The sequence below is a fragment of the Myzus persicae genome, unplaced genomic scaffold (genome assembly GCF_001856785.1).
Source record: "Myzus persicae strain clone G006 unplaced genomic scaffold, MPER_G0061.0, whole genome shotgun sequence".
Taxonomy (NCBI): domain Eukaryota; kingdom Metazoa; phylum Arthropoda; class Insecta; order Hemiptera; family Aphididae; genus Myzus; species Myzus persicae.
This window is the reverse complement of record NW_019103931.1, coordinates 5905-19265: the sequence shown is the minus strand read 5'-3', so window position 1 is coordinate 19265 and position 13361 is coordinate 5905. Positions and strand designations below refer to the sequence as shown.

Genomic DNA, 13361 nt, shown 5'->3' with positions numbered 1-13361 from the left:
TCCAAACAATACATTTTTTCTAGTATTATGGTCATTGACATGATTTGGGTGAAATTAATTTTGGTGAAAATCTAAAATCTAAATTTTAAATGCTTACAAATATATAAATATCATCTGATGTGTTTTTAATTATGAAGAGTAATGTCAAATTTCAGAAATTTTTAAAGAGAAATTTCTAAAATTTAAAAATTAATTTTTTTTATACAGTACTATTTTACTTAAGGTGTGTAAAAATTAGAAATATTCGTTCAATTTTGAAGTTTAAACCCAACCTATATTCAAATTAAAGAAAATACTTTGTTTGAATAACCGCAATACAAAGTGATGAGGATTTAAAAAAAAAAAAAATTATGAATATAATATATATTAAATGGTATACATAATATATTTTATTTAATGTATGAACTATAAACACATATTATTAAATTCTAATTTAAACATACAAATATACTATTACTGTGCATAACATTATATTATAATTTATAGCTATTACTGAATATGATTTATACTACAAATAACATTTATTTTAATATTTATTTTTATGTTTTTATAACTGAACTTCATATACTATTTGATTGAGAATACAAACTATATATTTATGTTTATAAACGTTTATAAAGTACTCCAATTGAAAATTCTTATTTTTAGAATACAAATTTTGCACCAAGCATTATTTTCAAAAGAATACAGTATAAAATATAAGCCATAGAATTTTGTATGAATTCCTGATTAAAATACATTATGTATAATAAATACACTATTCATTCATTGTTGATATTTTGTTAATTAAAATATATAGCTTCATCCATTATTTCATAACCATTATTTGAATATTTCAAAAAATAATTTTTATTGAACTACATATTACTGTATTTATTTTTATCGATAAATTTATATGGAGAAAAAATGATTTTTAGGACGAAGTCATAAATTAATAATAACTTTTATGAGGTAGGTGTTCTAAAAATACATGTTTTTTCTCGATGAAAAAGTTAAATTTATAACATTGATCATGGAATAAAAGTAAAACGAACATAACATATTGTAAATATACAATATACACGTAAACCAAATTATTTACAAAGATACAAATTATATTTAAATCAAAGGCTTCAAAAGCCCGATACTATTTGATGACCTTTGAATTGTACAAACTAGCAGAGTGACGATTCGTAAAGACATCTTTGATTTCAATGAAGGACAAACTACTCAGATATTATCTTCCTAAAATTGTTTCCAAAACATGATAAAGTACCTAGTAATATTTTACTCGGACCTCGGTCTCTTAACATTTCTAAGACATAAACAGATCATATGTCTACATAATGTGTATTCAATACAATCCTCTAAAATTGGAATCTCGTTTACACATAAATATGTATTGTAGGTATTATATTGACTTTAATTTACACTACCGTGACAGGTGCCATCGATTTTTATGATATCATACTACACTCCATTCACGTTAAAAAAAGGACCTCGGCGGTAACTGTCATAGTTTTCGTCGTGCGGCGGTCAGGCGACACCCCTCGGTCACCCACACCGAGTCAACCAACTGTTTTTTATTATTATTTTTTTAAAGTCTCTCTGACTTGGTCGTCTGAACTCATTATTAAATTTATGTAATAAAATGTCGATTGTCGAGAACAGTAGAAGTCGATTCATGCGATGCAAATAAAACAGTGATAGTAATAATATTTACAAGATTACTACAACGGCGTAAACCATCCGCACGGCTGTCGTCTATAGTAGAGCCATGCCCGCCCCTGCGAATAAGTCGAGCACCTAAGTACTTTCGCGAACGCAGTAAGAACCATGATAGAACATTTAAAAAATAATGCACACATACACTGAACAACACTATAATATATACCGCCGTCATATTGTACATATTATTATACTTGCGTAAAGGTTAATCGGCTTAATAAAGCCCTGATTTAATCGGATTGTTTTTGTTTTTCTCCGCAGAAACTTCTCTGTTGTATGACAACAAGCACTACCACGAAGAATGTTTGCGCTGCAACTCGTGCGGAATGAACCTTACCGGCCCGAACCAGAAACGGGCCAGGAGGTTCAAGAATCACATACTGTGTGATCTACACTTCGCCGACGTGGCCTTGATGGAGTGCTCAGATTTCATGCAACAACTTCGCAGTTTCAAACCACAATCGTTGGGTTGTGCTGTGGCCAGGAGGAAAAGCTCTACGACGCTCATATTCCCGTTGCCACCGCAGGCGTGTGGAGGTGAGCGCTTTATATTATGACGATATAAAAATTAGTTTGTAATTAGTCGTAGGTATAGTGTTGTGAGCGTTCGATTGTGTTTGAGTTGGAAACGAAAACAAAAACGGTCAACTCTTCCAGCGATCGACGTGGGTTATAATATACCGCTGTAGACGATTAAAATAGGCTGTTCTATTTTCCGAAAATTCCAAAATGTCTTACGAAATATTGAATGATTTATCTCCGAAAAGATAATAAATTGAATTCCATAGGTATGAAAATCATAATCACATTTTCGACTATTACAGTTGACTATAAAACATGTACCTAATCTAAATAACTAATCGTAGTTCATTGTTAATCGAATTATGAAAAAATGTTCAAATACGAATGTAGTGGTAGTATAAAATCGCGATATTCAAAATGAAAGCACATTAAACATGATATAAGTCGTACAAATTCAATAACATGGTTCGAATGATGATGATTTATTTTTATCTGGGTGATTCGATTCACTGAAATCGTATATAAGAGATGGTACGGAATTTTCAGAATATCAGTTATCGAATCAGATCGTTTTACCGAGACAAAAAAAGAGAGACGAATTTGAGCACGAGATCTCGGGAAGATGTATATAAAACAAAAACAAAGAGCAAAATAGTGTCTTTCGATAACATGAGAGAGGAAATAAATAGACACATGGCAAAAAATAATAATAATAATAATAAAATAAGAAGAGGAAGAACAAAAAAAAAAAAAAAACCCCTAACGAAAAGCTGTCACTCGGTGTTGTCTAAGTCACGCGAGGCCACTTCAAAGTCCCCCCCCCCCGGCCACCGTGTCATTACACTCGAAGAGTTACGTTCGGCGAACACGGCAAAATTCAATTTGCTCGGCCGCCGGCGTCGTTCGTACAGCGTTCGCCGCTTTCCACACTCCCCTCGCTGTGCACCAGTGTCTGTGCGTGTGTAAGACCAACACAGACACACACACGCACACACACACACACACACACACACACACACACACACACATGCGCACACACATCATATACTTTTACCTGAACTCGAGGCTGGTATAGCCGGTGTCGCCCGACGTATTTCCACGAGTTTGCCGGATGTGGAGACGACGACCGGCCGACTCGACGACTTTGTGCGATAATAGTGCGGCCGGCGCGGCTTCGATAACAATATAATATTATGATTATATCATTATTGCTTCGACGCGTTCGAACTTTAGGTGCGCGTCCTATTGAGATCCCACCACAGATATATACTATTCACTAGATGCCCGACTCCATATAGGCACTGCGTGTTGCTGTTTGAAGCCAAATAGGTTGGGCAATGTTTACAATCTGTTATCAATATAATTATTATGATAACATAATAATATTATTATTATTATAAAAAATGTACCTACTACCAAACACTAATGAGCACTTCAAACTATTTGCTCCTACGAGTGCTATAGTAAGTAATAGTATAAGTACTACCATGTGATTTGATAATATAAATTTTAAATTATTATAAACTATAATTCTGTCTGTTATCACTAACACTGATAACATCGGCTTGTAAACAATACCCAATCTGCATTATGACTGTTGGCTTCAAGTATGGGAACCGAGTCGGGCATCTAGTAATTATTATAGTATATTATATCTGTGGATGCCACGCATATCAATGCATTATTATTGCGCGTAATCGGCGCGGTGCCTATATTCGGCGGCGAGTGATGTGCGCATCATATACCACATACCGGGTTCGTGTCATATTATAGTGGCCCACTCGCAGCCGATGTTCCCGCGGCAGAGGGTTGAATTGCGACCATTGTGATGACTGTGACCCCGTGCTCTTATACTCGTTAGACTTTGACGATCTGCGAAATATGACCGTGTGGGCCCGGCAGAGGTGAACGCTTGTTTATTACATAGTGTAGGTATAATCTATGCAGACGGAGATGACAATATCCATGTTCACCGGTGGTCGGGGCTCTTGGCTAGTCACGATATAGTATATTGCAGCTTTTCTGGTCTGATTTCGATTTGCACCGCTTCTCCGTTATACCTGCGCTCGCTACCCGGCACCGTCTATTTTTGATGCGTACCGATCGTCTTTGTAAATAAAGTCTTGCAGACGAACATAATATATGAAATATAAATCGATATTCCATTTATATGAATATTTTTTGTTTATATTTTTTTCTCCATTCGAGACTCCAATATCAATAAAATATAGGATTTTCAATCATTTAAAAATTTAAATAAATTTACATTCACTAAAATAACCAAAATAAAACGTATCTGACGTACGGTATACGTGACTGGGACGTATTGTTCTTACGTGGAGTTTAAAAAACAGAATACGCATAGCTCTAAGCGACCGCTGTGAAATTACTGTAATACGACGCAGGTTATATAAAAGGGACCAGGACGAATAGGAATAAGTAGTAACAACAGCGTATGGTGGATAACTTATCGCCAATACTCAATTTGAAGATTATTTTTGACTTTATTTGTGTATGATTTGAACATAAAAAACCTTGATTACTAATGAGCTCGTATGGCAGTGTATCAACAATCAATTTGGGTCTATGCTACAAAAATAAATTGTGATTAATAGGAACTTTGTAGTGATAATATTATACGTGTAACGTATAAATTATAATTTCAATGTGTGTGTGTGTGTGTGTGTGTGTGTGTGTGTGTGTGTGTGTGTGTGTGTGAGCCCGGAACCGTAAATCGTATATATCCCAAAACGACTGTAAATTTTATATTTTTATCTTTACTATACTTTCGTTGACACCTACTATACCTAAGTTTATGTGAACCTCTCTTCAGTCATTGGGAACGTGTGTACGGTATTTTAGGAAGTCGACTATAGTTGTTCGTCAAGTGACGTGGCCAGGTCGACGAAGTAGAGCGTATAGCAGATAAATCCGGTGAGGTAGTTGGTCATTCAAACTGGTGCAAATGGTAGCACGTGTGATATGTAACATGGCAACCGTTGTCATAAGCGATATACCAAAAGAGATTTGAAGTTATAAATAGCTTTTATTTTAAATACGACTAGTAATTACTAATTAGTATAATAATTGAACTCGGTACACATAACGCTGAGGCATTGCGAACACTCAAATAAAACTGTTTTATAGCTACGACGGAGATTTCTTATGCCTATTGACTTTTGTCGTGACCTCGACGAAAACAGTTTTGTGAATTCGATTTGGAGATTATTTGTACTGAGTTATATTGCTTATATCTGTGTGGCCGCTCTGCAATCGGAGAGCAACCAATCAGAAAATTGACTTAACACCTCCCCCCCCCCAGTAATATTCGGAAACCATATAGATTCAGTGTTAATTTCGACATGCTATATCCTATGAGTATAAACTATAAACACATCAATAGATGGTTATTGGAATGTAACTTATTCAAAGACAAAGGCAAACACTTTCAGAAATATCTTTAGGATATAGCTGACTACAGAGAATTTCAGAGTAAAAAGCTTCTTTGAAAGACGTTTGACTTCATTGAACCTGAATAATAATATTGTATACAAGTATTTTAAACACTGTTAGTACCTATGTTTAAATTTAATTACTTTTAGAAATGGCCGAAAACTTTATTTCTCACTAGTGTGAGTTTTTAAATCAGAATTATCATGGCTGAGCATAAACAAGGTGCCTAATACTTGTAACAAAGTTATTTTTTTTTAATGAATTTTTAACTCGACTAGTTATAATATTTTGTTAAACAGACATAATCAGTAACTAATCAATTAATTAATATCATATTATTTCTGTTGGTACATATAGTAGAGTCTGGTAATATATTTTTGCTAATAGTTCTAAATTGTTGGGTATACACTTTTATCAAATTTACTTATGTGCTTTGACGTTGATTGTAAAAATGCAATAAACTAGGTTACTTTTTTATTTAACTGTACTTTTAAAATTTGAAATGAAAGACAAGTAATTTTTAACTTGCATTAATCTATATTAACTTAATGAGTTAAGACAATTCGTTAACTTCACCAGCCTTAAAAACTAGTATTATTTAAAATTGGAACAATATCGAGAAGTGCAGGCGCTATAAAATATTCATTGATTGACAAGTACCAACAATATTAAATTTTCAAACAAACCAGTACCTTGTTAATATTTTTATTATTTTTAATAATATTTTAAAAACACATATTTCACATAATTGTTGTACCAACATAAAATTTCAACTGCAAAACGTTATTAATTATTAGTATACAATCGCATCTAATACATACTATATAAAACACAGTCATACTGAAATGTTGCGTAACAAAAACTGTGATAGTTACATAATAATTTACTTTTATCCCAATAATTAAGTAAAATATACTTTTAAAGAGCCACTGTTTTATTAAAATTTAAAGCCAATTAAAATATTATGCTATTATGCTTCAATGCCAATCAAAATGAAATAAAATCGTCCGTTTATAAATAGATAATTCTGAAATACGTACATTATTGAATTTTATTGCATTTAAAGTTATATTATTAAGAATTTGTAATTTTAAAAAATGTACGCCAACTATAAAACAGTCGTCTAATTTTACGATTTTCAATAAAAAAATTAATAAAGTTAACATACTACATGTAATATTTTTATATGAAAATTGTAAATTAACTTATTTAATCTAACTCGAGCGTATTTGCATAACACCACTTTTTCGATTAAACTTCTTAGAAAAATAATATACACACTTATACATACATATACATATACATATACTTATACATTGTATCATTATATGCATTCATATTTGGTACAAAACAAAGGTGAGTTACTTTGAATCAAACTAAAAAAAAACACTTACCCACTCACTCAGTGGCTGGCTGTAAAAAATATATAATACTTGTACTGTTTCCTTTTTCACGTCCAATCGAATGAGTTTAAATTCTTTTTAATATTTAGTTATTCGTCACATTAGGTATACACGCTAAGGTTAGTGCGTAAATAACAATATAACGTTGTTTCCTTTTCGATGTCCAGTCGAATGAATTTAGCATTTCAATTCTATTTGATATGTGGTAATTGGTCATAATAGGTGTATACGCTAATATATAGTCCTACAAGTACCATACAATACAAGTATTTGAGAGACATAATAGTTCGTAGGCGGTTCAATTTTACAGTGCTTATAAATGTCGATAAAAAAAAGTACCTATATTATTAAAGGTACCTCCAATAACGTGAAAATAAATCGTCAAGCATTGAAATATTGAATGAAATACAATAACAAAAGGAATATTATTGTAATCGAAATAAGTATGTTGGAATGAAGATATTTTTGCAACGGTGAACACATGAAATAAAATTTATAAATTTTTTTTTTTATATTTTAATTAATGCACTTTCAATAATAAATAAATAAAATTATTGATGAATCGAAGTTATGTTAAAAAATGTGTCTGTAGGAACTTGTCCGTCTGTGTACGTATGTATGCATGTATTAGCAGTTACATTACTGAGAAAAACAACGAATAACAAGAAACGATTTTTTTTGGTTTATTCAAACAAATTGTTTTTAAAAACGTTTATCATCAAATAAAATTGTCGTTTTTAATCATAGTCTTAATATTCGAGGCTTTATGATACGTTGTTAATATTATAATTTATTAATTTCATTTTATTTCTCAAATGAATGTTTGGAAGTAAGTTTGTATTGGCATTTATAATTATTATTAGTTCTAACTGATAATTAATGCCATAAAGTAAAAAAAAACGTGCAATCTCACCTCCAAGTATTACAATGATTCGCAATTCATTCCATACTTGTACTGTACTTTAATGCCGTAGGCGCTATTATAATACAAAAATATATTTTATTTTCTGGTCATCGATGTAGGTACACCGTACAACACTTGACTGCTAATTTATCGTAAATACGTTTTAGTGTAGACAACCACCTGAGTGCAGATTAAATGAAATTATTTTATATGAGTTAAATATTTTATTCTGTGGAATAACTAACAGCTATTTGAAACGGTATACGCGCGTTTGGGTGAAACCGTTTCAAAAAACAAGAAACGTTGTTTTTCTCTAATACGAAAAATCGCACTTTTTCACTAGAAAATGTAAATAATTGACATACATAGTAGATACACGCCGTACACGCATACTTTGCGGATTTGTTGGACAGACAACACATTGGCGGACGGTACGACAATCGATAATCCCGGTCGTGAGATTTCTTAGACAGCCTAATTACGATATTGACATTGGCGGGAATAAGTTTTTCTACATACAAAACGCTAGAGTGGAGTAATTTTTCTGTGACCACGGGTACACCGTAGTTTTGTGGCTTGTAGTAAGTTGTAGTGCCCCTATTTTGGGCGGTCGGAGCGTCTATGGATTTAGTTTTAGTTGGCGGGAATTCGGGTAGACAACCCTCAACGTTTCGTCGGACTCTTACACACACACGCGTTGTCGCAACGGGAGAAACGCCTGGAAATATGGCGCCGATGGACGGCCAACTCCTTGACTCATCGTGTCGAGCTGTCTTCGTCGCCTGCGATCTCTGTTTGCCAGTGGATGATAAAATGTGGTCTTCGAGTTTCGTGGTCTGTTTTCAGTCAGGTAGGTAGTGTTGTTGTTGGTCTGAAGAACGCAATTGAAATGAAGTGTGCGGCCAAGGTATATACCGTACGGGTAGAACACGATTGAGAACGTTCTTACCTGCTAACTTTTTTGCAACGTTGCCACATTAATCAAAAATAAAAATAATCAAAATACCATATACAATTTATATAAGATATCAATCACCAGGTAATATACATAGGTATATATAACGGCAATAGTTTGAGCGTAAAAGCTTATAGCTATGATAATTTATTATTAACCGTCAATAATGTGCCAAATGTCTCTTGTTAATCGCATGAATTGTCGTATATTTTATAAACAAATTGTGAAAAATGCCCAAAAAATGCATTTTTTTTTAAAAATACAAAAAAAATCAGTTTACACATTTTATACTTACAAAACAACGTTTCAAAACACCAAAAAAAGATGCCTTTGCATCAAAATCCCAGCCATAAAAATTATTACTAAAAATTAAGATAAATGGCAACGTCGCTAGAAATATCGTTCTCAATCGTTTGATTTTAAGGTACAAAATATTGTTTCTTTGATCTGCAGACGTCGTTCTCAATCGTGTTGATAAAAAGGTAAAACGTTCTCAATCGTACCACACCGATACCGTACACGATCCTCTTGGTCGTACTATCTCGTCGCTGATTGTTCTCTTGTTATCTAAGTATTTATCGTGTCCTATTCATGTCATAAATCGGCCGCCGAGGTTCTTTCTTAACGTGATTGGAGTATAGTCAGACCAAAAAATAAGTGGAACTACTGCATTATTAGGAGAGCATATAATATTATATGGTACAGTTCGATATTTGTATCTTAAAAAAAAAATGTCAGTTTGGAAAAATCCGTAGAGCGCCGAACACGGTATATTATTTCTCTGAGAACATCATATTTTAATATCGTTAAGACGGCAACTGACGAATGCTCGGATGAAATTTGCTGTCAACTTTTTGAACACATACATCGGCAGAGTACGTATATATATATAATACATATAATTATTATTATAGTACGCAGAGAGCGTGGCGTGAAGAAATTCCGGACAACTATTTCGGAACTCGATGAATTAATTATTGACATTTTTTCAACAACAATGTGCGACGAGGGGTTTTTCGGAAGAACGCTCTGTTATGTCGACGGGCAACGACGACGACAACGCAAGACGTTAAGTGTTATGTACTTTCGGTGTGCGAAACGTATCGTTAAATGGTCGTCGTCGCCGTCATAATAATAATAATGAGGAGAACATTTATAAAGTTTCTGGCGCTCGGTGTTTCGGCCAAGTCTTTATTTTGATATTATAAAATAATATCAAACTCGTGTATACTAACCTCAAGCACGTCATTGCGTACACCTAATACACGCCCGTGGCAACGTTCTAGCACCCGATAAAAATTAATTCGTAAAATTAAAAGTATAATATTGTTTGCAGCTGCTCGAAGGGCGATATCTCAATTATGTAGGCATTCAATAGACTCGATGGCTCTCGAGGTGCTCTTAAGAATACTGATTTCCAACGAAACAGAAATCTATTTAGTTTATAGGACATTAATGATTTTATTAGACCAATGATAATATTGCTCGAGTCCGCTTAATTTCCAGGCTTGTATATTATTATTTATTATCATTATTACGATTTTCTGTGAACACCGTATTGAAAACGACAGACGAATTCCCGTATAATTTAATACCCACAACCATAACAATAATGATACGTCTCGAGCTTTACGACCTGCAAATGTCTAAATAAGTTTTTTAATGGTCACGCGTTGTCGTCCATCGACTCCACACCAACTATCGTTTTATGACCCACCGTCCGCATACAAACCTCTGTATTTTTTAACACCCCTCGACGGTCGGACCCTGTAAAATGTATACAGCAAATCAATCTCAAAACACGCTCTCCGCTCTCTCACTCTCTAAATCACACACACACACACACACACACAATCATCTGCTTGTAATTTAAAGACTTGTGTGCGTTTAACCTTTTACGACGTATTTATTTATTATTATTATTATTATTATTATTATCATTCGCAGGACCTTTCGATAAGTTTTATTTGATTTCGCACACTTCTCTCGTGACGGCTCGTCCCGGCCATCGAGGTGTTGACACAAATCGTTCTGACAATTATTATGATTGAACATATTTTGAACGTCATAATAATATTATTATAGCGCCGGTCCACGAAAGTGCGAGCAAACATTATCGCGACCCAACGATATTATACGACTTTCGGCCGAGCTGCGAAGGATTTCATCCCACGGCTGTGTTGGGTGATTTATTTTGAAACTTCTCGTAAAAACGCCCATGAACTTTCCATTGTTCTTATATTCGCAATTTCGGTCAGGACTCGTTCTTTCAACTGTCCGGAAAATTCTGTATCAACACCGCACGCGTCGAGTATTGTTTTGCAGGGGAAAACGAACAAATGAAACCCTTGACTCGAGTTAAAAATTAAATTCCTTTTAAATCCTCGGTTTTTGGTTTTACAAACAAACTCAGTCCTTATAAAAAATAAAATGAAATGAAAAAAATAAAACTATCGACAAACTACAAACTACAAAATTAAATAACGTCTTTAAACTTTCATGATATATTATGACCTAAGATTTTCAAAAATAATCTTGAAAATACGACGACTTTGAAATTTAGAAGTTCATCTTGGCCTCCATTACTTTCTTTTCATAAGTCACGTAGTTATAGGTACTTATAATTACAGAACAATACGAATAAAACCGTTTTATTTTTCTTTATCATAGTTCATATTCGATGCTCTTAATTTTTTGTGTTCCTGGTACTCACTTTTAAATATTTGTCAGGTAAAAAAAACTTAAAGTATTTAAATATCATTCTTTCAAGAATAGTGTCTTATCTGCTTTTTCAAAATAAATCTATCGAATGATTCGTCATAACTTGTACATTTACAACTAGCAGTTGCATACTACCTATACAAAACAAATGAAATTCATTCATAGAACATTAAAAAAAATTGCAGTTTTTACATTTTCACTATATCTAGCATTACTGGATAGGTATATTATGTTTAGTAAACCAAAACATTAGGATCCCACGATTATGTTCATAAAATGTTTGTAAAACATTGATGGCCAAGATCAGTATGGGAAGCAATGTCATTAACTCAGCAGAAATGATTTATTCTTTAGATCGTGATTATTTATTAGCTCACGAGAAGATTGATTTATACTTCATATAAATATGTTTTGATTAGCTGAATCATATAAGAGATTTTTTAACTTTCATGTAGAATGATGTACCTATTCTTTGAATGTAATGCCACTGATAAAATGTTAGTACCGACCAAAACAATTTATTCAAATGTCTACCTAATTTATCGACTCACTTGCATATAAAATATTGACATTTCTACAACTTAATATTATCGTCGACGTTGTTAAACGTCCGCGCGCTAGTTTTTCCAATGAAAAATATAATCGAATATACCACACAATAGGTTATAGGTAAAGGACAAAGGTATATCGCGTGCTCAATATAAAATATGTTGAGACTTCTAGATCTATGTTTGGCTTCACATTTATCTTAATAAAAAGCTCCGTTTTTACCACCGCAAAAAAAATAAATAGATTTACGGCAAATAATATATATTTTGATGCGTCGCGTCAAATGTTATTATTTTCATATATTCATTTGGAAGTTATTACTATTTTAACTCGACGGGTAAGTCACACTGACGTCACGCCATAAATAATGTAGGTACACTATAATAGGTATATACAAACACACGAAAACACTTGTGTCTGTGAGACTGTGCTTGTAGGCACCGCCGATGTTGTATGCGCTTCGCGGACAGTTATCATAAATGTATAATATCATTGTGTGTCGTCGTTCTCTTTGACGACCGATCGATAATATGATAATAATACGTATACTGTGATGTAGCACCGCTTGCCCTTTGAAACCAATTAGAGTTAATTTTCCTTTCCCCGGCATCAATAATACGTACAGCAATAATGGCATCGTATTATGTCGGAATACCGCTTTGAATTAGCGACACGAGAAATACGATAAACAATCGATCTGTTAATAAAATAAAATATCATATTATATCGCTCAACCGTTCTCAAACGGATTTTTGAATTGATTTTTTCTCATTAAGGCTCTTACTAATGCAAACGCACCAGCATTGTCATAACAACATATTATTATGTTTAATCATATTATATTTTAAACGTGTGCGGAACGTTGTTTGTTCATAATTATTGTATGATTTGTAACATCATACGCACACACATATACTCTCACACTACAACAGTTTATTCCGATATCATTTTAACAGTTTAGTTTGGAACACTAACAAAATATTTTTCTATAAAATATAGTCATTACTTCATTTTTTTATTGATTATACGTAGGTATGTACGTATTTTCAATAAAACCGTAATAATCATTGTTCCGCTGTGGCGCAACCGGAAGGAGGGGGGCTATGGGGTATATTTAGCCCCATCCCCCAGGAGCAGTGTTTTTTTC

General features: G+C 33.2%; 1 protein-coding gene across 1 annotated transcript in view; it reads left to right on the top strand.

Annotated features, from left to right (window-relative positions):
- LOC111036493 (flocculation protein FLO11-like) overlaps positions 1-2283 on the top strand; it is an 80607-nt gene extending 78324 nt beyond the window's left edge. The window contains exon 6 of the mRNA XM_022318519.1: positions 1969-2283. Within this exon, the coding sequence (XP_022174211.1) occupies positions 1969-2264 (296 nt within the window). The 3' untranslated portion in view covers positions 2265-2283. The remainder of the gene's footprint in view (positions 1-1968) is intronic.
- Positions 2284-13361: the final 11078 nt, after the last annotated feature.